At 45.2% G+C, this 25,480-nt stretch overlaps 1 protein-coding gene and 1 long non-coding RNA gene across 4 annotated transcripts in view; one reads left to right on the top strand and one right to left on the bottom strand.

The window, feature by feature from the left end:
• ATP10B (ATPase phospholipid transporting 10B (putative)) overlaps positions 1-3,029 on the top strand; it is a 123,534-nt gene extending 120,505 nt beyond the window's left edge. The window contains exon 22 of the mRNA XM_060146524.1: positions 2,009-3,029. Coding sequence (XP_060002507.1) covers positions 2,009-2,468 — 460 coding nt within the window. The 3' untranslated portion in view covers positions 2,469-3,029. The remainder of the gene's footprint in view (positions 1-2,008) is intronic.
• Positions 1-25,480, bottom strand: part of LOC132518560 (uncharacterized) — a 144,140-nt gene that overhangs the window by 22,222 nt on the left and 96,438 nt on the right. For all 3 annotated transcript variants that reach the window (XR_009539915.1, XR_009539913.1, XR_009539914.1), the window contains one exon: positions 7,019-7,121. This is a non-coding gene — a long non-coding RNA (uncharacterized LOC132518560). The remainder of the gene's footprint in view (positions 1-7,018; positions 7,122-25,480) is intronic.

Genomic DNA, 25,480 nt, shown 5'->3' with positions numbered 1-25,480 from the left:
ATCTTTTAGACATAATAGAAGGATGGGAGCCTCTCTGCTTATAAAGCTTTAGAAATTAAAAAAAAAAAAATTTAAGGATTATTTTTGGAAAAGACCTTAGATGTCCTCTGGCCCAACTGGATTACGTTTTAGATAAACTGACACCCAGAGAAGGGGGTATGAGCTGCCCAGCATCACAAGATGGTATATGCTTCTACCACAGATCACATAGTTTTAGTTACCTTCTTACCTAAACTTGGAACAGGAAAATATTCTAGGCACATATAGAGACCCCCGATTCCAGAGTCCACTACAGGCTACAGGAAGCTTGGCAGGGGAAAGGAACCTTGAGTTAACCATCAAGGAGATCTATCAACTTCTCAGGAGACCTTAGGAAACCCATCTCATCACTTGGGACCTCAGTATCTTCATCTGGAAAATAGTGATAATACACTGATGCTGTGAAGCTAGCATAGCCTGTGGATTCAAGAAAAGGACGTATTGGGAAACTACTTTAAAATTATTAAGTTCCACAAAGAGTTGACATTCCAAAGCGAGAAAATCTGCCTAAATTAGAACAGCTCAGAAATAGAATGGACTGCCTCATGCATGGTAGATGAGAGAAAAGCCTCAGGATCCACAGCACTTGGTCTTCACCACAGCTTGACCACTGTGTGGCTCTGGACAAACCATTCAGTCTCTCGGTGCCTCAGTTTCCATCTCTGTACATAGCGGGAAACAAACGTACCAACCACGTGGGATTTGGGGGAGAATAATATGAGTTAATAATATGTAAAGCACTTAGAATAATCCTGCTACCTAACAAATGTTAGCTGTTATATTTTGTTGTTGAACTCCCCAGTACCAGAGGCGTACAAGCATAGATTTGATCCATCAGTCAAGAGAGTGGCAAAGATGACCTTTCCCGAATAAATGCTGGAGAGCGTGTGGCGAAAAGGGAACCCTCTTGCACTGTTCGTGGGAATGTAAATTGATACAGCCACTATGGAGAACAGTAAGGAGGTTCCTTCAAAAACTACAAATAGAACTACCATATGACCCAGCAATCTCACTATTGGGCATATACCCTGAGAAAACCATAATTCAGTACGAGTCATGTACCACAATGTTCATTGCAGCACTATTTACAATAGCCAGGGCATGGAAGCACCCTAAGTGTCCATCGACAAATGAATGGATAAAGAAGATGTGGCACATATATATAATGGAATATCACTCAGCCCTAAAAAGAAACGAAATTGAGTTATTTGTAGTGAGGTGGATGGACCTAGAGACTGCCATACAGAGTGAAGTAAGTCAGAAAGAGAAAAACAAATACCGTATGCTAACACATACATATGGAATCTAAAAAAAAAGGTTCTGAAGAACCTAGCAGCAGGACAGGAATAAAGATGCAGATGCAGAGAATGAACTTGAGGACATGGGGAGGGAGAAGGGTGAGCTAGGATGAAGTGAGAGGGTGGCATGGACTTATATACACTACCAAATGTAAAACAGATAGCTAGTGGGACACTGCCACATAGCACAGAGAGATCAGTCGGTGCTTTGTGACCACCTGGAGGGGTGGGATGGGGGGGGGAGATGCAAGAGGGAGGTGATATGGGGATATATGTATATGTGTAGCTGATTCACTTTGTCATACAGCAGAAACTAACACACCATTGTAAGGCAAATATACTCCAATAAAGATGTTAAAAATAAATAAATGAAAAATTAAAAAAAATTTTTAAGTGCCATCATTATGAACTAAGAGGTGGTACAAGCATTTATGAGAAGGAAGTTCAATCAAATAAGGCTTCCCCAAGGAAGCACCCCATGATTCATGCAGTCATTACAGGCCAATACATGGTAACCTTTTCTTTATAGTAACTAACATTAAATTACCATTGTTTGAAAAAAAAAAGATGATCTTTCCCTGGGCAGGGAGTTGGAGTCTAAGGACCCTTTCCATGCTGAAATTCAGAAGTCAGACGTCAGAGAATATCTTTATTCTATTATTTCCCACCAGGTACTTTCTCCTGGCTCTACAAGGGACATATGGGAAGTCTCTGATCTTAAAAGCTCAGAAAATTGACAAACTCCCCATGGACAAAAGGGAGCTGGAAATCCAGAGTTGGAGAAGCCGACAGAGGCCTGCCACTGTCCCTGGAGAGGCCCAGCCCACCCACCGTCCAGGGCCACCTGCCCCAGAACCGAGCTTCAGAGCCAGCACCCCAAAGAGCTCGAGCCCTGTGGAGTGCAAGTACAAAGAGGACTGGGTGCTGCCTGGACACAGATCCAGTGGAGACCACATAAGGGATGACCCATGCTCACGGGACTCCTGGGCTAAATTCTCATCTGGGGAGCATCTTCTCCTGGAGCCTAGTAGGATGATGGCGTCCGGAGCCTACTCAAGTGGACAGACTAAGTCGAACCGGCCCTTCAGCCGGGGCAGCCATCGCCGATCCCAGAGTTCAGTGACCATATGAGGGGCCTGCAGAGATCTGCACAAACTCAGAGGAGGCCGCCTAATCACTGGCTTAATTAACCACGACTCTTCCTCTTCATGAAGGGAAGAATGTGCCCGTCTTATCCTCTTCTCCCCACCAGGCTTGACTTCCTTAGAGGAAGTGCTGGCCCCAAGGGGTCTGACAAAAAAGGACTGGAAACCAGTCGACCTCTAGTTTTCTCCTGCTGCCAGGCAGCACTTCTTGCAAAAGGTTTTTTATAAGGAGGCTATATTTCTATTGCATTGAGCGTTTTTCATTTTTTAACCCAGAGACATTCTTTGACCTCTACGTAAGTATAGCCTACAACCCAATGCAACTGGGCCATCAGTTTCCCAGATGCCAAGAAGTGTGTAGCGAGCCAGCCAATATCTCAAGATCTGGAAGTTTCTGGGCTTGTCAAACCATCACCTCACCCCTCGGTGTCAAGAGTTCAAGTTTCAGAAGAGTCTCATACACACAAGTGCCTCATCTCAAATGTATTGCAGGGATGGTCATATCGGGGTTAACATCCCTTCCAGAGTTGGGTCTGCTCTAAACCAAAGAAAATCACACCTAAAGATTAAAATCAGATTTGTGTGTGTGTGTGTGTTTTGGTTTTTTTTTTTTGGCGGTACGCAGGCCTCTCACCGTTGTGGCCTCTCCCGTTGCGGAGCACAGGCTCCGGACGCGCAGGCTCAGCGGCCATGGCTCACGGGCCCAGCCGCTCCGCAGCATGTGGGATCTTCCCGGACCGGGGCACGAACCCGTGTCCCCTGCATCGGCAGGCGGACTCTCAACCACTGTGCCACCAGGGAAGCCCTAAAATCAAATTTGAACTCAGAGCCACAGACACTTCTGAGGGTCATAAGGCCGCAGCTAGTTTAAGAGGCAGAAAGAACATAAGCATGTGAAAATGAATGGACATAAGCACGTGAAGCAGAAACTCCACGCTTCAGCTAATAGGCTACATGTCCCACAGTCTGGGGAATCTACCAAGAGGGCATGGGCAACACTCTTCTTTTAAAGATATTTACTTTATTTATTTTTAAATAAAAGTACAAATATGCCCCACTTTTCAAGTTTGCCTTAAGCCATTTCACTTTTACCAAAGACCTACATTGGTACCTGTTGTTGCTAACCGAAAGAAATCCAAAGAGTTGCATTTCTTTCTGCTTTTACCTTCCAAAAAAGGTGAAAAGTGAAAATAGCATTCAGCATTTATTTTGCAGCCAGCGGTTATAGAGCACTGAGCGGCACCACCCAACTCCTTCCCCAGGAACTCCACTCAGCATCTCAGAATCAAACCGCCATAGCTTTGAACTGTGTCTAAGCAGCTGTGCTTTATCTGGATCTATCCATTTTGTGCATCCATTAGCAAGATGTGTCCTAAGGTAATTGCTTCTTTGTTTACACCATTTCAGCTTACGAAAATTTTCATACTAACGCTCTACTTTCAGATAGCAGGGGAAGCCTGTACCCATTCCTCGTTCAACTCTCAGAAAAGGAAAGCTCTAAGATCAGACCTTTACACAGCTGCACCCAGAACAGACGACCTGCATGACAGAGCAACTCTGAGCCCAAACAACAACATCTGAAAGAGTAGGACCAGTGTCAAACCCCATTTATTAAGCTTATCCCAGAATATCACAGGCTTCAGTTGAATTAGGGAGAGCCAGAGGAAGTCTCACTTCACAGGGAAAAGAAGGATTACATAGACTTCTTATCCCTAGAGGTCATAAATGCCAAAAATGCAAACGAGCTCAAAACAGTGTTGGAATAAAAGAATGGATGATAGGATTCTACTACGCTGTCAAGAGAAGTGAGGTCTACCATGGGCAAGGATAGCCTGTCCCTAGTCTTTTAAGGTGAGCCAGGGAGGACTACTGAACCCTCCCGCCTTAAGGTGGTGCCCATATATGTCAGGCAAAAAGTACAAGGGTGGGAACAAGTGTGGCAAGTTACAGCCACCCCGTGAATTGACTTATCACTGAGTAACTTCTCAGCAGAAGTACCCAAAAAGAGCTCAACAATCAAGCTGTCACATGGCAGACTGAGCTGGTCCTCTGACCATCCTGCTGGCAAACCTTAACTAGAAGGGCCATTTGGGACATGGCCCAAATATACTGGATCTCTTTCACTGGCTTTGCCACATAATGATGCCAGCACTGACCAGCTGGTGGGTCTTCAGGGGAATCCTTCATGAGGATTGCTAGAGGAGGAGCAGGTAAACACATCAGGCAAAGTAGTAATCATATAAAATTGTCCCAAATGAGGGGATTGAGCCAAAGCTTGGATCTCAGGGTCCTTCCTTTCCCCCGTATGATTCCTGCTCACTCCTGAAAGCCAGATGAAATAGGTAGGATGTTTCAGAAGAGAACAGAGTAGTGGGAAGAACACTGGCCTCAGGAGATGGGGGTGGCAGTCTTTTCTCTGCCCCGTATTCTCTAGGAGCATTGATGTAGCATACTTCACCTGCAAATTAGGTTAGAACTGCCCTACCTCCCAGGCTTGGCATAAAGATCAAGTCAAAATTACACGGGGTTGTTAAAACCCTTTGAAAGCTGCAACACCCTTGATAATAACACAGGGATTTTTATTCCAGAGCTAAGAGGAAGCGAGGTCATGGGAAGTTGAGAAAATATCGGCCCCGTGTACCTAAACACCAAAGCACACCCAACATTCTCGTGCTGCTCTCTTTCTTGCATGACCAACCATCCCAGTTTGCCTGGGCTTTTCCCAGTTTTAGCACTGAAAGCCCCACATCCTGGGAAACTCCTTAGTCCTGGGCCAACCAGGCCAACTGGTCACCTACTCTTGCCCTTTTTTGTTAAAGCAAACCAACAGTGACCATCCAAGTACCATCTTAGGAGAAAAGGTTATAACAACTATTTCTCTGCAATGTAATGCTAATGACTGTACTTAACACATTTTTATATGTTCATGATGTTTTACAGATTGACTGGAAATGTACTGTCCTTTATTAGAAGGAAAAAATAAACATGGTTTTCCATTGTTGCCTGCAGTCTGAGTACTACTGTCCATCCATCCTTCTTTACATTCACTCATTTATTCATCTATTCATCCACCCGTCCATCCATTTATCTATCCAATAAACTTCTGTTAAGCCTCTACTAGGTGCCTGACAATGTGCTTGGGGCTGTGAGGGACTCAATCTCTTTCTAAAGAAGCCCATAGCCTTGTTGGGCATAGGATATCAGGAACATAATTGATCCAACAAAGAGTGTGACAAAAACCTAAACGGCTGTAAGAATGAGAAGCAGCACACATGGTCTCCTCTCTCTGAAACTCCAACCTGGATACTCCCCTGTTCTTGGAAACCAGACACCAACCTCAAACTCATATTGACTAGATGCCTCTTTTCATCCACTCATTCAGCAAATACCAAGTGAGTGCCTGCTGTGCACGGCACCGTGGTGGGCAGCGAGGATAAAAGCCCAGCTCCTGCCCTCAAGGGACTTGAAATCTAGAAGGGGAGACAGACAACATTCAAGGAAATCAATAAATGTGATGATCAGACACAATGAAAGGAAGCAAAAATGGAGAGGAAGGGAGGAGGGAGATTCAGAGAAGACCTCTCCAAGGAGAAGTTTCAGCTGAGACCGCAACCATGAAAACAAGACAGCAGGGAAGGACAATTTCAAACGGAGAGAATTAAGTATGAAAGCCCTGAAAAAGGAAGAGTTTGGTATATTTAAAAGAAGACGACGACAGAGGGGGAGAAGAAGGAGGAGGAAAGAAGGAACAAGGAAGAAAGAAGAATAAGAAGAAAGGAGGTCGGTGGAACTAGAATGCAATAAGCAAGAGGAAGTGCCCCATGATGATGTTAGTAGTAACGACTGTATTTGCTTCACGTGTGCTAGGCGCTGATCTAAGTTCCCCTTATTATGTAAACCTCACCGCCACCTTTCAAGGTAGGTACAGCAGTCCCCCTTATTCTAGGAGATTATGCGCCAAGACCCCCAGTAAATACCTGAAACCACAGATAGTACCAAACCCTATATACACTATGTTTTTTCCTATACATACATACCTATGATAAAATTTATAAATTAGGCACAGTAAGAGAATATGCAAATTGCTGGCATCACTACTGTTGTGTTTGGGGGCCATTATTAAGTGAAGTAAGAGTGACTTGGACAGAAGACAAGACCCTCTGTCACTTGGTCCCTACCTGCCCCAGGACTGCAATACCAGGACCATCGATCTGATAACTGAGACTAGAGCACTACTAAGTGAGTAATGGGGGTCGCATATACTGCTCGGATATGCTGGAGAAAGGGATGATTCATGTCCCAGGTGGGAAGGCACAAGATTTCATCAAACTACGCACAAAATCATGCAATTTAAAACTTACAAATTCTTTCTAGAATTTTCCATTTGGTATTTTGGGGCCATGGTTGACCACAGGTAACTGAAACTGTAGAAAGCAAAATCATGGATAAGGAGAGACTACTGTACTATTATTCTCCCCTATTTCAGTCAGCTTCAGCAACATAACAAACCACCCCCAAAATAATTCATGTACTCACAATGCTGTGAGTGGGCAATTTGGGCTGGATGGCTGGGATCTCCTTCCACGTGGCCTCACATCCTCAATGGCATCAGCGGGGCTTGTCACATGGCAGCAATGTCCTGAAAGAACAGAAGTTGCAAAGCCTCTTGACACCTAGGCTCAGAGCTCACACATTATTGCCACCCATTCCTATGGAAGCAAGTCACAAGGCCAGCTCAGTTTCAGGGGGGTGGGAAAGTATACTCCACCTTTAGTGGGGGAAGTTGCAAAGAAATTTGAGATCCTATGTAACCTACCCCATCCCATTCACAGAGGGAGAAACTGAGGCAGAGAAATGTTCCATAAACATGGCACAGTAACACAATTAACAATTGGGGAGACACCATTCCAATCCCAGGAGTCTGAAACCACAGCCCATACTCTTAGCCACAGAGCTCCACAACTGTGAGATGGCACTGGAAGGGTAGGTAGGACAGAGGGTCTTGTCTTCTGGACATTCTCTTGAGAGACAAAGTAGTGCAGTCCTTAGCAAGCCTGGACTCCATCCCCCCTCTGTCACAGACTGGCAATGTGACCTGGGGAGAGACCACACCGTGTTCAGCTGGGTTGTTCACCCAGACAGAAGCTTCAGTAAGTAAGAAAGATACCAGCACCTAAGGGGAATTTGTGCCTGCATGGCCCTAAAATAGCTCCCCTGAGCTGATCACCCAGCCAGAACTCTCCATTCTGCACAGAGAGCCCCCAGAAGAAATCAATCACATAGGAGTGAATTCTTCCAGGTAACCAGCGAACAGGTCCCCAAGGCACCTGGGACCCAGGAAGGGATGAAGGAAGTGGGACTGTGATCAGGGGCAGCCCCCTGAGCAGGCAGGCCTTGTGAGGGCACTAGGAGAAGACAGCACCCAGCCTGGACTTCAGGCTGCCAGCAGTGAGGATTCGGGCATTTTCAGATGGGAGCCAGATTGGGAGCCTTTTTGTTCCAAGGTGTGCTGGTGCCACCTAGCATCTAGCATCGGCGGAGGAGCTGCCACCCCTGAGGATTCCTCCTGCAGCTGGAGCAGGAATAACAAGGCGCAGCGGAAGCCGAGCCAGGAGTTGGAGGCCAAGTTTCAACTCTGGCCCCGCCCACAGTTTCTGCTCTGACTCTGGACAAATCCCTTCCCCGGGGTTTCAACCTCAAACTGAGGTTCACTCAGATTCCCCAAACACTCAGGGTGGGAATTGGCCTGGTTCTAATATTCTGTGATTCTAAAAGCTCTTTTGGGGAGGCTGGTTACAGCGGGGGAAGGACCTCTGGTAAACCAATGTACTGTTCGCGCAGTTGTTTGATTCTTGCGCGTGCGCATGCGCACACCACACACACGAACGATCCCATAAGGGAGGGAGCGAGTGGTCTTGTTCTCTGATGTGTTCCCAGTGCCCTGCCCATGTCAGAGCTCAGCAATATGGTGACTCTTGCTGTTGAAGAAAATCATAGATGGGGGCTGGTTTCAGAGAGAGTAGAGAAGGCAGGAGGGCAGCAACCCTATTTGGGAAGATAATGCACCCGGGGAGGCGCCACGTTGCCTTTCTGAGATCAGTAGGTATTAAGGAATTACAAACACCTCAGAAGGGGACAGGGCAGCCGGCATTTCCAGCTGTCAGGAGGGAGCTGGAGCCAGGACGCCTCTCCCTCACACACTGTCAGCTGGCTCCAGGTGCAAAGGGGTGGACGAATAGGAAATTCACTCTCCTATAATCTCTGTCAATACCTCCACACCCCTCCGGAAACATGGCTGGCTTGCTGTGTAAATAAAACACCAAGCCCAGCTCCAATACCATGCACATCACCGCCCCTACGCCCCTCCTCTGACCCCAAATTTAAACAGCCACCATCTCTCCCCTGACTCCCAGGCTATCGGAGGAGCCAGCCCCTCACCGATCAGGGCTGGAGGAAGGTAAGCTCAGGCACAACAAAGCCCCAGACCACCTGGGAGGCACAGTATCCTCAGAGCCTGTTCTCAGACCCCAGTGCAGCAAAGGGAGGCTGCCTGACAGACACTTGACTGAACTTTGAGGAAAAGTGTTCTTTCCTCCGTGTCTTGAGCCCTTCCTACCCCAGCGCTCTTATGTTCCCACAGGTTGAGGTGGGAGATATTCCTTAAGATGCTGATGACAAAACTGAGATGAGACATAAGTGGCTGTGCGCAGGGTCACCCAGTAATTTGGAGTTAGAGCAGAGATTGGAATTGGAGTCTCCTGACACCCCCCAAGGAGGTCTCTTCAACCATCTCATCAGCTAGAGATGAACTGGCAGTCCCTTCCAGCTCTGCTTGCGCATTTAAAAATGAGAAGATTAACCCAAAAGGGTAAAATTTTAAAATATCAGGCCACACGGCAGGTGAGTCAGCATAGATCTGTTTGACTATGAAATTCATATCAGCCTGTTTGCAAAAGGGCAGCCTCGGGGGTGAAGGATGGGGCTATACTAGTAAGAAGTCACCTCTCGGGGACTTCCCTGGTGGCGCATGTCAAGAATCCACCTGCTAGGGGCTTCCCTGGTGGCCCAGTGGTTGAGAGTCTGCCTGCCGGTGCAGGGGGCGCGGGTTCGTGCCCTGGTCCGGGAGGATCCCATGTGCCGCAGAGTGGCTGGGCCCGTGAGCCATGGCCGCTGGGCCTGCATGTCCGGAGCCTGTGCTCCTCAACGGGAGAGGCCACAGCGGTGAGAGGCCCGCGTACCGAAAAAAAAAAAAAAAAGAATCCACCTGCTAATGCAGGGGACACGGGTTCGAGCCCTGGTCCAGGAAGATCCCACATGCCACGGAGCAACTAAGCCCACGAGCCACAACTACTGAGCCTGCACATGTGCCACAACTACTGAAGCCCACACGCCTAGAGCCTGTGCTCCGCGACAAGAGAAGCCACCGCAATGAGGAGCCCACGCACTGCAATGAAGTGTAGCCCCCCACTCGCCGTAAGAGAAAGCCCACATGCAGCAATGAAGACCCAACGCAGCCAAAACTTAATTTTTTTTTTTAAAGTCACCTTGGAGTTCTCTGGTCTGCAGAGGCAGAACAGAATTCTGAAGCTCCCCTAGCTGCTTCTTCTGAACCTCCAATCTTGCCTTTAAGACAACTCACCGTCCCCCCCCCCCACACACACACACACGAAAAAGCAGCATTTATCCCTTTTACTGGATGCAAAAGACAAAAGTGTGAAGAGCAGCACACGTTTGCTTTCCCCATTTGTAACAGACTAGTATGTTGGACAGTGAGGGTTCTCTTTCAAGAAGGGAATACAGAAACCCTGAGAGCTTAACGATTGCTAGGCTTCTAGCCAAGTCCTCCTCTTTTTAAGGAGCAAGGAACCAGACAAGGGATAAAAGGCCCAAAGAGGGGATGTGAACTTGCCGGAGGCTGAGGGTCACCTCTGCTACCTTCAATTGCCCCAGCTGGCCAGAGGACAGAGATTTAGAAGATCTGTTCCATGTTGAAAATGGAGGGGCTTCCCTGGTGGCACAGTGGTTAAGAATCCGCCTGCCAATGCAGGGGACACGGGTTCGAGCCCTGGTCCGGGAAGACCTTACATGCCGCGGAGCAACTAAGCTCGTGCACCACAACAACTACTGAGCCCGCATGCCACAACTACTGAAGCCTGCACGCCTAGAGCCTGTGCTCCGCAACAAGAGAAGCCACCACAATGAGAAGCCCACGCACCGCAGGGAAGAGTAGCCCCTGCTCACCGCAACTAGAGAAAGCCCGCACGCAGCAATGAAGACCCAATGCAGCCAAAAGTAAATAAATCAAATAAATATATATATATATATTTAAAAAAAAGAAAAAAGAAAATGGAATCTCTGAGGTACCCTCAATAAGTGCTTTTACCAAATGGGCCCATGGATACCCTTCCAAGCAGGACCTCATGTCACCCTCCTGGCCTCACTATCGGCTCAGGATAAACCAGAGGATGTCATTCAAACCACGGTCTTAATGAACATCATGATCTAATGTGAGACCCCACCTTGGTAATTCATCTATTTTAGGAGGTCTTGGGGTCCTTCATCCCGAAGATAAAGCAGGCAGGGTGGCAGGCCACAGTGAGGATATCGACATCTTTGGCCAAAAGACCCTTTCTTTAGAAGACCCTTGCTTCACCCCTTGGACATGACTGCCTACACATCAGGCAGCTCTTTTACAAATAGGAAATATCAATATACACCCTTTTTTTTGTTCCCTGAAAATGATAATGTATTTTTCCACTTGGCTTCCTTGTCCCATTTTATAGATGGGTAAACTGAGGCTTGATACCTTTCCCAAAAGTCAACAGGCAATTATGTGGCTAAGAGCCAAGATTCAACATCGAGGAGCCCAACTTCAGGGCCCAAAATATTAACCTCTAGGTTACACTCCTTCCACAATGCAGTGAAAAGACACCTGACTGAATTAAGAGTCAGGAGATCTGATTCCCAGATCTGCAAATTTCTTATTGTGGGACTTTTTCCTCTCTCACTCTTCTCTATATGTAAAATGAAGAGGCTGGCCTGGAGACGACTAAGGCCACCGCATTTTTCTGAATTCATGATTCTCCTCTGTAAGAACACATACTCAGTTGACTCCTAAATGCCCCTGAAGCTTCCACTCAAGCTATCAGTAAGAAATCTTTTTTTCAGTAGATGTGTTTGAAACCAGACTAATCAGCTTTTCAAAAGGATAATTAAAGCCACTACTAAGTCAACTGAAAACCTGCTGACTGGCTAAGCACTAGCAAACCACAAACATAGCTGGAGGGTGGGGGGTGGGCAGGGAGAGTAAGCAGGTGGCAGGGAAGGAATCTGAAGGATATTAAGATAACACCCGGGCTTCCCTGGTGGCACAGTGGTTAAGAATCCGCCTGCCAATGCAGTGGACACGGGTTCGAGCCCTGGTCCAGGAAGATCCCGCATGCCGCAGAGCAACTAAGCCCGTGAGCCGCAGCTACTGAGCCCACGTGCCACAACTACTGAGCCCACGAGCCACAACTACTGAAGCCTGTGCGCCGAGAGCCTGTGCTCCCCAACGAGAAGCCACCACGAGAAGCCCGCACACCACAACAAAGAGTAGCCCCCGCTCGCAGCAACCAGAGAAAGCCCACGCGCAGCAATGAAGACCCAACGCAGCCAAAAATAAATAAATAAATTTATTTAAAAAATAAAAATAACTCCCAAAGGAGATAAGCAAGAGCTGTGTGTTCTATTTATGGTCCAACTCCTGAACCAGGTGTTCACTGAGCCCCCATCGCCTGACCCTGACCTACCTTGCCGAGCTCAGAGCCTGCAATTGAGGCAATCAGGCTTGCCATCCTAAACACATTTTACACTTTCCAACCTCTGTTCCTTTGGTTGGGCCACTTCCTCTGCCTAGAACGCCTGATCAAAGCCCAAATCTCAAATTCAGACCTCTAACGACCACTTCTTCCATAAAGCTTTCCCTAGTCACTGAACTCTCAAACCTCTCTGCACACCACTTACGGAACTCAATACAGACTCGCATCTTTTTTTTTTTAAATCACTCCTGATAGAATGTCAGAGCCTGAAATCACAGGTCATTCCAGGGCTAGAACCAAGCCTTGGCCAATGATAGTAGCAGACTGGCTCATAAGAATGTTCTTTCATCGAGTCCTGACTACAAATCTAGGAGACAGAGGTGGGGAGAGGCATTTCCTCTGCCTCTCTCATACCATGAGGTCTCTGTCTCAGCCTCCCACTCTTCTCTTCCGTATAGACAAAGACCAGAGAATGATCCAATGATCAGAGTGCCAGGAAAATCAGTGACTCTTGACGGCCTGTATTTTAAAAGAGTTCCAGGGCTTCCCTGGTGGCGCAGTGGTTGAGAATCCGCCTGCCAATGCAGAGGACACGGGTTCACGTCCCGGTCCGGGAGGATCCCACATGCCGTGGAGCGGCTGGGCCCGTGAGCCATGGCTGCTGGGCCTGCGCGTCCGGAACCTGTGCTCCGCAACGGGAGAGGCCACAACAGTGAGAGGCCCGCGTACCGCAAAAAAAAAAAAAAAAAAAAGAGTTCCAGACACATCTGAGCTCTCCTGCATCTCTCTTTCCTCCTTCCATGAGGTCAGTCAGCACACTAAGCTGAGACTCATCTCATGGAGAAAGCCAACCTCTCTTTCGCTCCCTTTTCTTTCTCCTACTTTGGTTCACTGAGCTCAGTTATAAATAAATTATTTTTGTTCCCATTCTGCTAATGTTCCTTGTGGTACTAGTCTGCGAAGAACGGAGTAAGGGGAATTGGGAAGTGGAGTCCCACAGAGGGGAGAAATGATTGTCCATGTGGGATGCAGACATTCCTAAGTTCTAAGTCCGTGATGCCAAAATAACATCAAACTTAATTCATATTTTTAATCCCCATTTTACAGGTAAAGCAAACTGAGACTCGGAAAAGTTAAACAGTTTACCCAAAGATGCTCTGTTAACAAGAGACAAAACTAGTGTTCCGAACCCCGGTGGGATTCCCAGCCCACTGTAATTAACAACCAGGGCAGCCTGGTCTTACAGAAGCATCAGGGCATGCGATTTGCCAGAACAGTCCTGTCTCACCAACGCCCTCAGGCTGTACTTCCAGCTACTTAAACTTTCCAGCCTCCTCCCCTCCAGCTCCTCCACAGGCACCCCCTCCAAACACTGACACAGAGCCTGGAAAGACTGGAACCCCGGACACCACGTTGACATTGGCCCAGCTCTAATTACAGCTCCAACAGCCTGCACCAAGCCTGTAGACAAACCACACCTGAGGCACATCAATTTCTGCCCCAGCTGGCTCCCACCATGGGCATGTTCACACTGTTGTGCTCAAAGGCAGCCTGCCTGAACCCCTGATGTGGGAGGAATGCACCCAGCCCCTTTTCGCTTCTTATTCTTAATTAGAATTTCCGTTAAAACCACTACAGCAATGAGGCGCACCCCAGGCAGCACACTTCAGAACAATTAGCACACCCCTCAGGTGCCTAAAATGGCCTCGGCCCTGGTCAGGTTGGCATAATTGCACCGAAACATACAGCCTACCAGGAGGCTCCCATTTTAAGTAGAAAGAAACAATTAGTCACACAATCTGTTGGGCAGTTAGAACTGTAGGAAATTCTTCAGTATACATAATTTAAAAGTTTGCCAGGCGGTGAGATATATGGAAATTATCCCTTACCTATGGCTCCCTGTTTTCGTAAGCAAACTTCTATCCCTGCCCACACTACAGCCCGATGCTGTTAATGCTGTGTGTCTGTGTGTGTGCGTGTTGGGGGGCGGGGGGGGGTAGGTGTGCGTTTGTGTGTAGACGCCTGCTGCATAAAGGGACCGGTTATAATTATGTGTCTGGTTCACTGTGGACCAGAACAGCCCATTCCTGGAATGTGGTAAATAATCACTGGGTCAAAGAGGTCATGGAGCCCCCATCTACCTCGCTGCCACTTTTGGAATCCCAAGCCACTAATTAAAACCTGCCCCTAAGATAGCTCATGGCCGCGTCACCCTGATGATTCTGAGGAATAAATAAAACGAGCAAATGAGAAGACCAGAAAGACCTCTCTGAACACCAGAAGAGTTGCAGAAAACCACCGGAGGCTCCCTGGCCTCTTTTGTGAAGGCACACTTGGATTTTACAGGCAGAAGCATCTCATCTGCATTCATCATCCCTCTCCCGTTCTTCGTTCTCGTGACTGAACCATGGCGCCTTCCGCGGGCCGGCACTGCCGCTATAATTAATATTCGACTGGCATTTCCACTGCGTACTCAAAGCCTGTTCTTTCAGCCTTTTCAAATCCAATTCAGACCAAAGTCCTCTCTGCCCTTGCAGTTTGGTTCGGGCGGCAGGGATTGTTAGAATTGCAACTTACGGTTTATTAGCATTTACTGAACAGCCAAGGAGCCCTGCACGATAGCAGTTGTCACTAGGTCTCTGACTCCCAAACTAAAATTAACAAGCCAGCGGGACACCAATTCTGGGGCAGACAGGAGGCCATTTCAGCGAGAATTATTATTTATGATTTTTTCATACAAGACTATGGATGAGTGGAGCCTTTGAAAAAAGGGGCAGTCAGGCTCGTAGGATGCAGCCACGGTTTGATCACTCACTTGAAAGTCTCCACAATCACCCTTCTGGCTTCATCATTTGTGGATCTAGAGGAAATGGTAAAGTGTAAGGAGGCCTCGATTCAAATCCTGAGCTAGTCCACTACATGACCTTCTGCAAGTTACTTCCCAACTCAGGGACTCAGCCTCTCACATTCAAGATGACAGTTAAATGGGATCAGTGGTGGTTAATCCATCTCCTTGGGGAGATGTGATCAGGATGGGGTAGGTTCCCTCCCCTACATTACCCAGAACAGCTCTCATTCTACCTGCTTCATGTACCAGGCGTTCCCCCAAGATTGGTTAAAACTCTTCTTTTTGATCTGTAGACTGCACGTCTGAAGCCACTAGGTGATCTCTAAAATCCTTCATAGCTCTGGAGCATATGAAGTAGCAAGAACTGAAATGGTATAAGGAACCCACCGTGCCAAGACAGAGCAGCTGTATATTTTGAGTGATGAAGGAGACACAAGGGCTAAGGAAGAAGCAGATTAACACGGAATCCCAGCAAAGCAGAGAAAACACCCAGAGATGATACTAATGACTGTAGATAGACACTCAGAGCACAGGGGAGCTGGGAGCTGATTTGAGTGATGTGTAGGCTTCCTTTAATAACTAAGATAGCTCAGCATCATTCTGTGGCAGATTTCCTGGGAAGATGGAAGGCCCCTTTATCCAGGCTGACAGATCCAGACTGATAAGACCTTCTACCACTTCTCTCTTGAATGGATGCATTGCTCACCCACGCAAGCTTTGAAAATAGGGCATATATCAGCTCCTTGGCTGAAAATCTTCTAAAGACAAATTCTGAAACCTAGAAGAAATCTCCATGGGTATTCCAGAATGAAAACAAATGACTCTGGTTAATGAAAGGCTGGCAAACCCACACAACCAGCAACAGAAAAAGTTAACTTTTGAAACAGAAAAAGAGAACATCAGCTCAACTTCCAGTTAAATGAGGTGGATTGACATACACACTTATCTCCACTTTCTCCTAAAATCCCACTAGAATACGAGTTAAGGGAGTAGAAAGGTGTAAATCTTCAAGAACAAAGAGAAGGGGAGAGAACTAAAGACAAAGAGGAGTAAAAAAAAAAAAAAAACTTAGGAAAATGGAAAAGAAATAAAGGAAGGGTAACTGGATTACACTTCAGCTGTCTTCTCTCTGCAAAGGACCTGCAGGGTGAGAAACCAACATAAATCCCGGCAGTGCCTACCAACAGACCTCAGAGGTTTGGGAATCAAAAGCACCAGGTAACTCTAAAACTGGGGATCCAGGGAGTAGAGCCGAAAACAAGGTGTTTCCAAGCCTGAGCCAGCTCCCCTACCCCAACCAGTGCAGACATGGAACCTCCATTCCCCAAACCAGGTGGGAGGTTGAAATGTAGACTCTGCAGGAGGTACCATGAGCAGAGCATAGGCTGAGAGCAAGGTCCTCCCTGATCAAAAGGTTAGACCCTCAGCTCTTAGAATGTGGGCAGCCCCAAAGCCAAGGCCCCTCCCAAACAGGAGATTGGAGAACTCTGTTTTGGTAAGCTGACTAGCCTAAGAGAAGAGATTTTCAGGTACTACCATCAAAAGAGGGCAGGCAGAAGACATGGAAGCAACCTAAGTGTCCATCAACAGATGAATGCGTAAAGAAGATGTGGTATATATAAACACACATAATGGAATACTACTCAGCCATAAAAGAGAACAAAATTTTGTCATTTGCAGCAACGTGGATGGACTTGGAGGACATTATGCTAAGTGAAATAAGTCAGACAGAGAAAGACAAATACTGTGCAACGTCACTTATATGTGGAATCTAAAAAACACAACAAACTAGTGAATAAAACAAAAAAGAAGCAGGCTCACAGATATAGAGAACAAACTAGTGGTTACCAGTGGGGAGAGGGAAGTGGGGAGGGGCAACAGAGGGGTAGGAGAGTGGAAAATACAAGCTATTGGGTGTAAGATGGGCTCAAAGATGTATTGTACAACATGGGAAATATAGCCAATATTTTATAATAAATGTAAATGAAAATTAACCCTTAAAATTGTATAAAAATAAAAAATAATAATTTAATAAAAAAGAAGGCAGGCGGGTCATCATTTGAAAAGCAAACTGTGTTCAAGACCCACTGTTTCCCTCTGCCCTAGAGAGACACAACCCAACACTTTTCTGTTTGGAATTCCACTGCCACCACCATTAGCTGAACTCTACCTAGAGTATGGTGAATGGAGGCTTTAATCGAATCTACCCCATTTCATTGGCAGGGGGCGGGGGGCGGAATGAGGGTAATCAGTATCATACCTTATAATGGTAGGTATTGCTGAGTGCAGGTGTACAAGCACAGGGCGAGGGTGAAATGCCACAGAATGTGAGTGCAGAGTGTTTTTTTTAATACTGGAGATTTGTGAGTTAAAAAAGAAGGGATACGAGATTTGAGAAGATGGCGGAAGAGTAAGACGCGGAGAACACCTTCCTCCCCACAGATACACCAGAAATACATCTACACGTGGAACAGCTCCTACAGAACACCTACTGAACGCTGGCAGAAGACCTCAGACCTCCCAAAAGGAAAGAAACTCCCCTCGTACCTGGGTAGGGCAAAAGAAAAAAGAATAAACAGAGACAAAAGAATAGGGGCAGGACCTACACCAGTGGGAGGGAGCCGTGAAGGAGGAAAGGTTTCCACACACTAGAAGCCCCTTCGCGGGCGGAGACTGCGGGTGGCGGAGGGGGAAGCTTCGGGGCCGCAGAGGAGAGCACAGCAATAGGGGTGCGGAGGGCAAAGTGGAGAGATTCCCGCACAGAGGATCAGGACCGACCGGCACTCACCAGTCCGAGAGGCTTGTCTGCTCCCGCGCTGGGGCGGGTGGGGCTGGGAGTTGAGGCTCGGGCTTCGGTCGGAGCGCAGGGAGAGGACTGGGGTTGGGGGCGTGAACACAGCCTGCAGGGGGTTAGTGCACCACGGCTAGCCTGGAGGGAGTCTGGGGAAAAGTCTGGCCCTGCCGAAGAGGCAAGAGACTTTTTCTTCCCTCTTTGTTTCCTGGTGCACGAGGAGAGGGGATTAAGAGCCCTGCTTAAAGGAGCTCCAGAAACGGGCGTGAGCCGCGGCTAAAAGCGCGGACCCCAGAGACGGGCATGAGACGCTAAGGCTGCTGCTGCCGCCACCAAGAAGCCTGTGTGTGAGCACAAGTCAATCCACACCCCCGTTCCGGGAAGCCTGTGCAGTCCGCCACTGCCAGGGTCCCGGGATCCAGGGACAACTTCCCAGGTGAACGCACGGCACGCCTCAGGCTGGTGCAACGTCACACCAGCCTCTGCCGCCGCAGGCTCGCCCCGCAGGCAGTGCCCCTCCCACCCCCCCGGCCTGAGTGAGCCGGAGCCCCCGAAGCAGTGGCTCCTTTAACCCCGTCCTGTCTGAGCGGAGAACAGACGCCCTCCGGGCGACCTACACCCAGAGGCGGGGCCAAATCCAAAGCTGAACCCCGGGAGCTGTGCGAACAAAGAAGAGAAATGGAAATCTCTCCCAGCAGCCTCAGGAGCAGCAGATTAAATCTCCACAATCAACTTGATGAACTCTGCATCTGTGGAATACCTGAATACACAACAAATCATCCCAAACTGAGGAGGTGGACTTTGAGAGCAAGGTTTATTATTTTTTCCCCTTTTCCTCTTTTTGTGAGTGTATATGTGTATGCTTCTGTGTGAGATTTTGTCTGTATAGCTTTCCTTTCACCATTTGTCCTATGGTTCTATCTGTCTGTCTGTTGTTTGTTTGTTTTTACTTGTAAAAATCTTTTTTCTTAATAATTTTTTTATTTTAATTATTTTATTTTGACCTTATTTTCTTTTCTTTTATCCTCTTTCTTTCTTTCTAGTTTTTCTCCCTTTTATTCTGAGCCGTGTGGATGAAAGGCTCTTGGTGCTCCAGCCAGGCATCAGGGCTGTGCCACTGAGGTGGGAGAGCCAAGTTCAGGACACTGGTCCACAAGAGACCTCCCAGCTCCACGTAATATCAAACGATGAAAATCTCCCAGAGATCTCCATCTCAAAACCAACACCCAGCTTCACTCAATGACCAGCAAGCTACAGTGCTGGACACCCTATGCCAAACAACTAGCACAGAACACAGCCCCATCCATTAGCAGAGAGGCTGCCTAAAATCATAATAAGGCCACAGACACCCCAAAACAAACCACCAGACATGGACCTGCCCACCAGAAAGACAAGATCCAGCCTCATCCACCAGAACACAGGCACTAGTGCCCTCCACCAGGAAGCCTACACAACCCACTGAACCAACCTTAGCCACTGGGAACAGACACCAAAAACAACGCAAACTACAAACCTGCAGCCTGTGAAAAGGAGACCCCAAACACAGTAAAATAAGCAAAAGGAGACAATAGAAAAACACAACATCAGATGAAGGAGCAAGGTAAAAAACCACCAGACCTAACAAATGAAGAGGAAATAGGAAGTCTACCTGAAAAAGAATTCAGAATAATGATAGTAAAGATGATCCAAAATCTTGGAAACAGAAGAGAAAATGCAAGAAACATTAAACAAGGACCTAGAAGAACTAAAGAGGAAACAAGCAATGATGAACAACATGATAAATGAAATTAAAAATACTCTAGAAGGGCTAAATAGCAGAATAACTGAGGCAGAAGAACGGATAAGTGACCTGAAAGATAAAATAGTGGAAATAACTACTGCAGAGCAGAATAAAGGGAAAAGAATGAAAAAAACTGAGGACAGTCTCAGAGACCTCTGGGACAACATTGAACACACCAATATTCGAATTATAGGGGTCCCAGAAGAAGAAGAGAAAAAGAAAGGGACTGAGAAAATATTTGAAGAGATTATAGTTGAAAACTTCCCTAATATGCGAAAGGAAATAGTTAATCAAGTCCAGGAAGCACAGACTGAGTCCCATACAGGGTAAATCCAAGGAGAAACACGCCAAGACACATATTAATCACACTGTCAAAAATTAAATACAAAGAAAACATATTAAAGCAGCAAGGGAAAAACAACAAATAGCACACAAGGGAATCCCCATAAGGTTAACAGCTGATCTTTCAGCAGGAACTCTGCAAGCCAGAAGGCAGTGGCAGGACATATTCAAAATGATGAAGGAGAAAAACCTACAACCAACATTACTCTACCCAGCAAGGATCTCATTCAGATTTGATGGAGAAATTAAAACCTTTACAGACAAGCAAAAGCTGAGAGAGTTCAGCACTACCAAACCAGCTTTACAACAAATGCTAAAGGAACTTCTCTAGGCAAGAAACACAAGAGAAGGAAAAGACCTACAATAACAAATGCAAAACAATTAAGAAAATGGGAATAGGAACATACATATTGATAATTACCTTAAATATAAATGGATTAAATGCTCCCACCAAAAGACACAGACTGGCTGAATGGATACAAAAACAAGACCCATATATATGCTGTCTACAAGAGACCCACTTCAGACCTAGGGACACACACAGACTGAAAGTTAAGGGTTGGAAAAAGATATTCCATGCAAATGGAAATCAAAAGAAAGCTGGAGTAGCAATTCTCATATCAGACAAAATAGACTTTAAAATAAAGACTATTAGAAGAGATAAAGGACACTACATAATGATCAAGGGATCAATCCAAGAAGAAGATATAACAATTGTAAATATTTATACACCCAACATAGGAGCACCTCAATACATAAGGCAAATACTAACAGCCATAAAAGGGGAAATCAACAGTAACACAATCATAGTAGGGGACTTTAACACCCCACTTTCACCAATGGACAGATCATCCAAAATGAAAATAAATAAGGAGACACAAGCTTTAAATGATACATTAAACAAGATGGACTTAATTGATATTTATAGGACATTCCATCAAAAAACAACAGAATACACATTTTTTTGAAGTGCTCATGGAACATTCTCCAGGATAGGTCATATCTTGGGTCACAGATCAAGCCTGGGTAAATTTAAGAAAATTGAAATCGTATCAAGTACCTTTTCCGACCACAACGCTATGAGACTAGATATCAATTACAGGAAAAGATCTGTAAAAACTACAAACACATGGAGGCTAAACAATACACTACTTAATAACGAAGTGATCACTGAAGAAATCAAAGAGGAAATCAAAAAATACCTAGAAACAAATGACAGTGGAGACACGACGACCCAAAACCCATGGGATGCAGCAAAAGCAGTTCTAAGAGGGAAGTTTAGAGCAATACAATCCTACCTTAAGAAACAGGAAACATCTCAAATAAACAACCTAACCTTGCACCTAAAGCAATTAGAGAAAGAAGAACAAAAGAACCCCAATGTTAGCAGAAGGAAAGAAATCATAAAGATCAGATCAGAAATAAATGAGAAAGAAATAAAGAAAACGATAGCAAAGATCAATAAAACTAAAGGCTGGTTCTTTGAGAAGATAAACAAAATTGATAAACCATTAGCCAAACTCATCAAGAAAAAAAAGGAGAAGACTCAAATCAAAGAATTAGAAATGAAAAAGGAGAAGTAACAACTGACACTGCAGAAATACAAAGGATCATGAGAGATTACTACAAGCAACTATATGCCAATAAAATGGACAACCTGGAAGAAATGGACAAATCCTTAGAAATGCACAACCTGCCGAGACTGAACCAGGAAGAAATAGAAAATATGAACAGACCGATCATAAGCACTGAAATTGAAACTGTGATTAAAAATCTTCCAACAAACAAAAGCCCAGGACCAGATGGCTTCACAGGCGACTTCTATCAAACATTTAGAGAAGAGCTAACACGTATCCTTCTCAAACTCTTCCAAAATATAGCAGAGGGAGGAACACTCCCAAACTCATTCTACGAGGCCACCATCACCCTGATACCAAAAGCAAAGATGTCACAAAGAGAGAAAACTACAGGCCAATATCACTGATGAACATAGATGCAAAAATCCTCATCAGAATCCAACAGCACATTAAAAGGATCATAAACCATGATCAAGTGAGGTTTATTCCAGGAATGCAAGGATTCTTCAATATACGCAAATCAATCAACGGGATACACCATATTAACAAAATGAAGGAGAAAAACCATATGATCATCTCAATAGATGCAGAGAAAACTTTTGACAAAATTCAACACCCATTTATGACAAAAACCCTGCAGAAAGTAGGCATAGAGGGAACTTTCCTCAACATAATAAAGGCCATATATGACAAACCCACACCCAACATCGTCCTCAATGGTGAAAAACTGAAACCATTTCCACTAAGATCAGGAACAAGACAAGGTTGCCCACTCTCACCACTCTTAGTCAACATAGTTTTGGAAGTTTTAGCCACAGCAATCAGAGAAGAAAAAGAAGTAAAAGGAATACAAATTGGAAAAGAAGAAATAACACTGTCACTGTTTGCATATCACAGGATAATATACATAGAGAATCGTAAATATGCTACCAGAAAACTACCAGAGTTAATCAATGAATTTCATAAAGTAGCAGGATACAAAATTAATGCCCAGAAATCTCTGGCATTCCTATATACTAATGATGAAAAATCTGAAAGTGAAATCAAGAAAACACTCCCACTTACCATTGCAACAAAAAGAATAAAATATCTAGGAATAAACCTACCTAAGGAGACAAAAGACCTGTATGCAGAAAACTGTAAGACACTGATGAAAGAAATTAAAGATGATACAAATAGATGGAGAGCTATATCATGTTCTTGGATTGGAAGAATCAACATTGTGAAAATGACTCTACTACTCAAAGCAATCTACAGATTCAATGCAATCCCTATCAAACTACCACTGGCATTTTTCACAGAACTAGAACAAAAATATTTCACAATTGGTATGAAAACACAAAAGACCCCGCATAGCCAGAGCAACCTTGAGAACAAAAAATGGAGCTGGTGGAATCAGGCTCCCTGACTTCAGACTATACTACAAAGCTAAAGTAATCAAGACGGTATGGTACTGGCACAAAACCAGAAATATAGATCAATGGAACAGGATCGAAAGCCCAGAAATAAATCCACGCACATATGATCACCTTATCTTTGATAAAGGAGGCAAGAATATACAGTGGAGAAAAGACAGCCTCTTCAATAAGTGGTGCTGGGAAAACTGGACAGGTACATGTGAAAGTATGAAATTGGAACACTCCCTAACACCATACATAAAAATAAACTCAAAATGGATTAAAGACTTAAATGTAAGGCCAGACACTATCAAACTCTTAAGAGGAAAACATAGGCAGAACACTCTATGACATAAATCACAGCAAGATCTTTTTTGACCCACCTCCTAGAGAAATGGAAATAAAAACAAACAAACAAATGGGACCTAATGAAACTTCAAAGCTTTTGCACAGCAAAGGAAACCATAAACAAGACCAAAAGACAACCCTCAGAATGGGAGAAAATATTTGCAAATGAAGCAACTGACCAAGGATTAATCTCCAAAATTTACAAGCAGCTCATGCAGCTCAATAACAAAAAAACAAACAACCCAATCCAAAAATGGGCAGAAGACCTAAATAGACATTTCTCCAAAGAAGATATACAGATTGCCAACAAACACATGAAAGGATACTCAACATCACTAATCATTAGAGAAATGCAAATCAAAACTACAGTGAGGTATCATCTCACACCAGTCAGAATGGGCATCATCAAAAAATCTAAAAACAATAAATGCTGGAGAGGGTATGGAGAAAAGGGAACCCTCTTGCACTGTTGGGAATGTAAATTGATACAGCCACTATGGAGAACAGTATGGAGGTTCCTTAGAAAACTACAGATAGAACTACCATACGACCCAGCAATCCCACTACTGGGCATATACCCTGAGAAAACCATAATTCAACAAGAGTCATGTACCAAAATGTTCACTGCAGCTCTATTTACAATAACCAGGACATGGAAGCAACCTAAGTGTCCATCAACAGATGAATGGATAAAGAAGATGTGGCACATATATACAATGGAATATTACTCAGCCATAAAAAGAAACGAAATTGAGTTATTTGTACGGAGGTGGATGGACCTAGAGTCTGTCATACAGAGTGAAGTAAGTCAGAAAGAGAAAAACAAATACTGTATGCTAACACATATATATGGGATCTAAAAAAAAAAAAGTCATGAAGAACCTAGGGGTAAAACGGGAATAAAGACACAGACCTACTAGATAATGGACCTGAGGATATGGGGAGGGGGAAGGATACGATGTGACAAAGTGAGAGAGTGGCAAGGACATATATGCACTACCAAATGTAAAATAGATAGCTAGTGGGAAGCCACCACATAGCAGAGGGAGATCAGCTCAGTGGTTTGTGACCACCTAGAGGGGTGGGATAGGGAGGGTGGGAGGGAGGGAGACGCAAGGGGGAAGAGATATGGGAACATATGTATATGTATAACTGATTCACTTTGTTATAAAGCAGAAACTAACGCACCATTGTAAAGCAATTATACTCCAATAAATATGTTAAAAAAAAGAAAAGAAAGGATACAAAAGATGGCTTGCAAGGAAGAACTACTCTAGGGAGAAGGACAAGATGTATAAAGGTAGGTCCCTCTTCTAATCCCCATACACAATCTTTAGTTAAATGTCACTTCTCCTGGACACTCCTTGGACTGTATCTACTTTGGAGATGAATCAAACTTCCATGTCCTACCTCAAAGGGGCATCAGGAAAGAACAGAGGCTGCCACATCCAGACTACCCAGTTATTTGTCTGCATCCCACCAGCATGTCTTGGTTGAGAATTGCTCATTTTTAAAATGGTCAAAAAAGACCACCCCCTCAAATGAAACCATCTGCAGATAAGCACCAAGGACACCCCAATGTCTTTGCATGCAGTGTAACTTAATTCATTTTGGCATTCTCTGAGGAGAAAATTCTACCCTTTTTCTTGCATTTAAATTAAGAATGTGCAGCAAATGTCAGTGAGGATGTGGTGAAGAGGGAAACCTCATACACTCTTGGTGGGAATGTAAATGGGTGCAGCCACTGTGGAAAACAGTATGGAGGTTTCTCAAAAAACTAAAAATAGAACTACCATATGATCCTGCAATTCCTCTCCTGGGTATATATCCAAAAAAACTAAAAACACTAATTTGAAAAGATACATGCACCCCAATGTTCATAGCAGCACTATTTACAATACCCAAGATATGGAAGCAACTTAAGTGTCCATCAACAGATGAATGGGTAAAGAAGATGTGATATACCTGCAGAAAAAGAACAAAGCAGGAGGCATAACCTTCCCAGACTTCAGACAATACTACAAAGCTACAGTAATCGGGCTTCCCTGGTGGTACAGTGGTTGAGAGTCCGCCTGCGGATTCAGGGGACACGGATTCATGCCCCAGTCCAGGAAG

This window comes from Lagenorhynchus albirostris, chromosome 3, assembly GCF_949774975.1.
Source record: "Lagenorhynchus albirostris chromosome 3, mLagAlb1.1, whole genome shotgun sequence".
Taxonomy (NCBI): domain Eukaryota; kingdom Metazoa; phylum Chordata; class Mammalia; order Artiodactyla; family Delphinidae; genus Lagenorhynchus; species Lagenorhynchus albirostris.
Note: the sequence above shows the minus strand (reverse complement) of the source record. Positions and strands in the feature narration are given on the sequence as shown.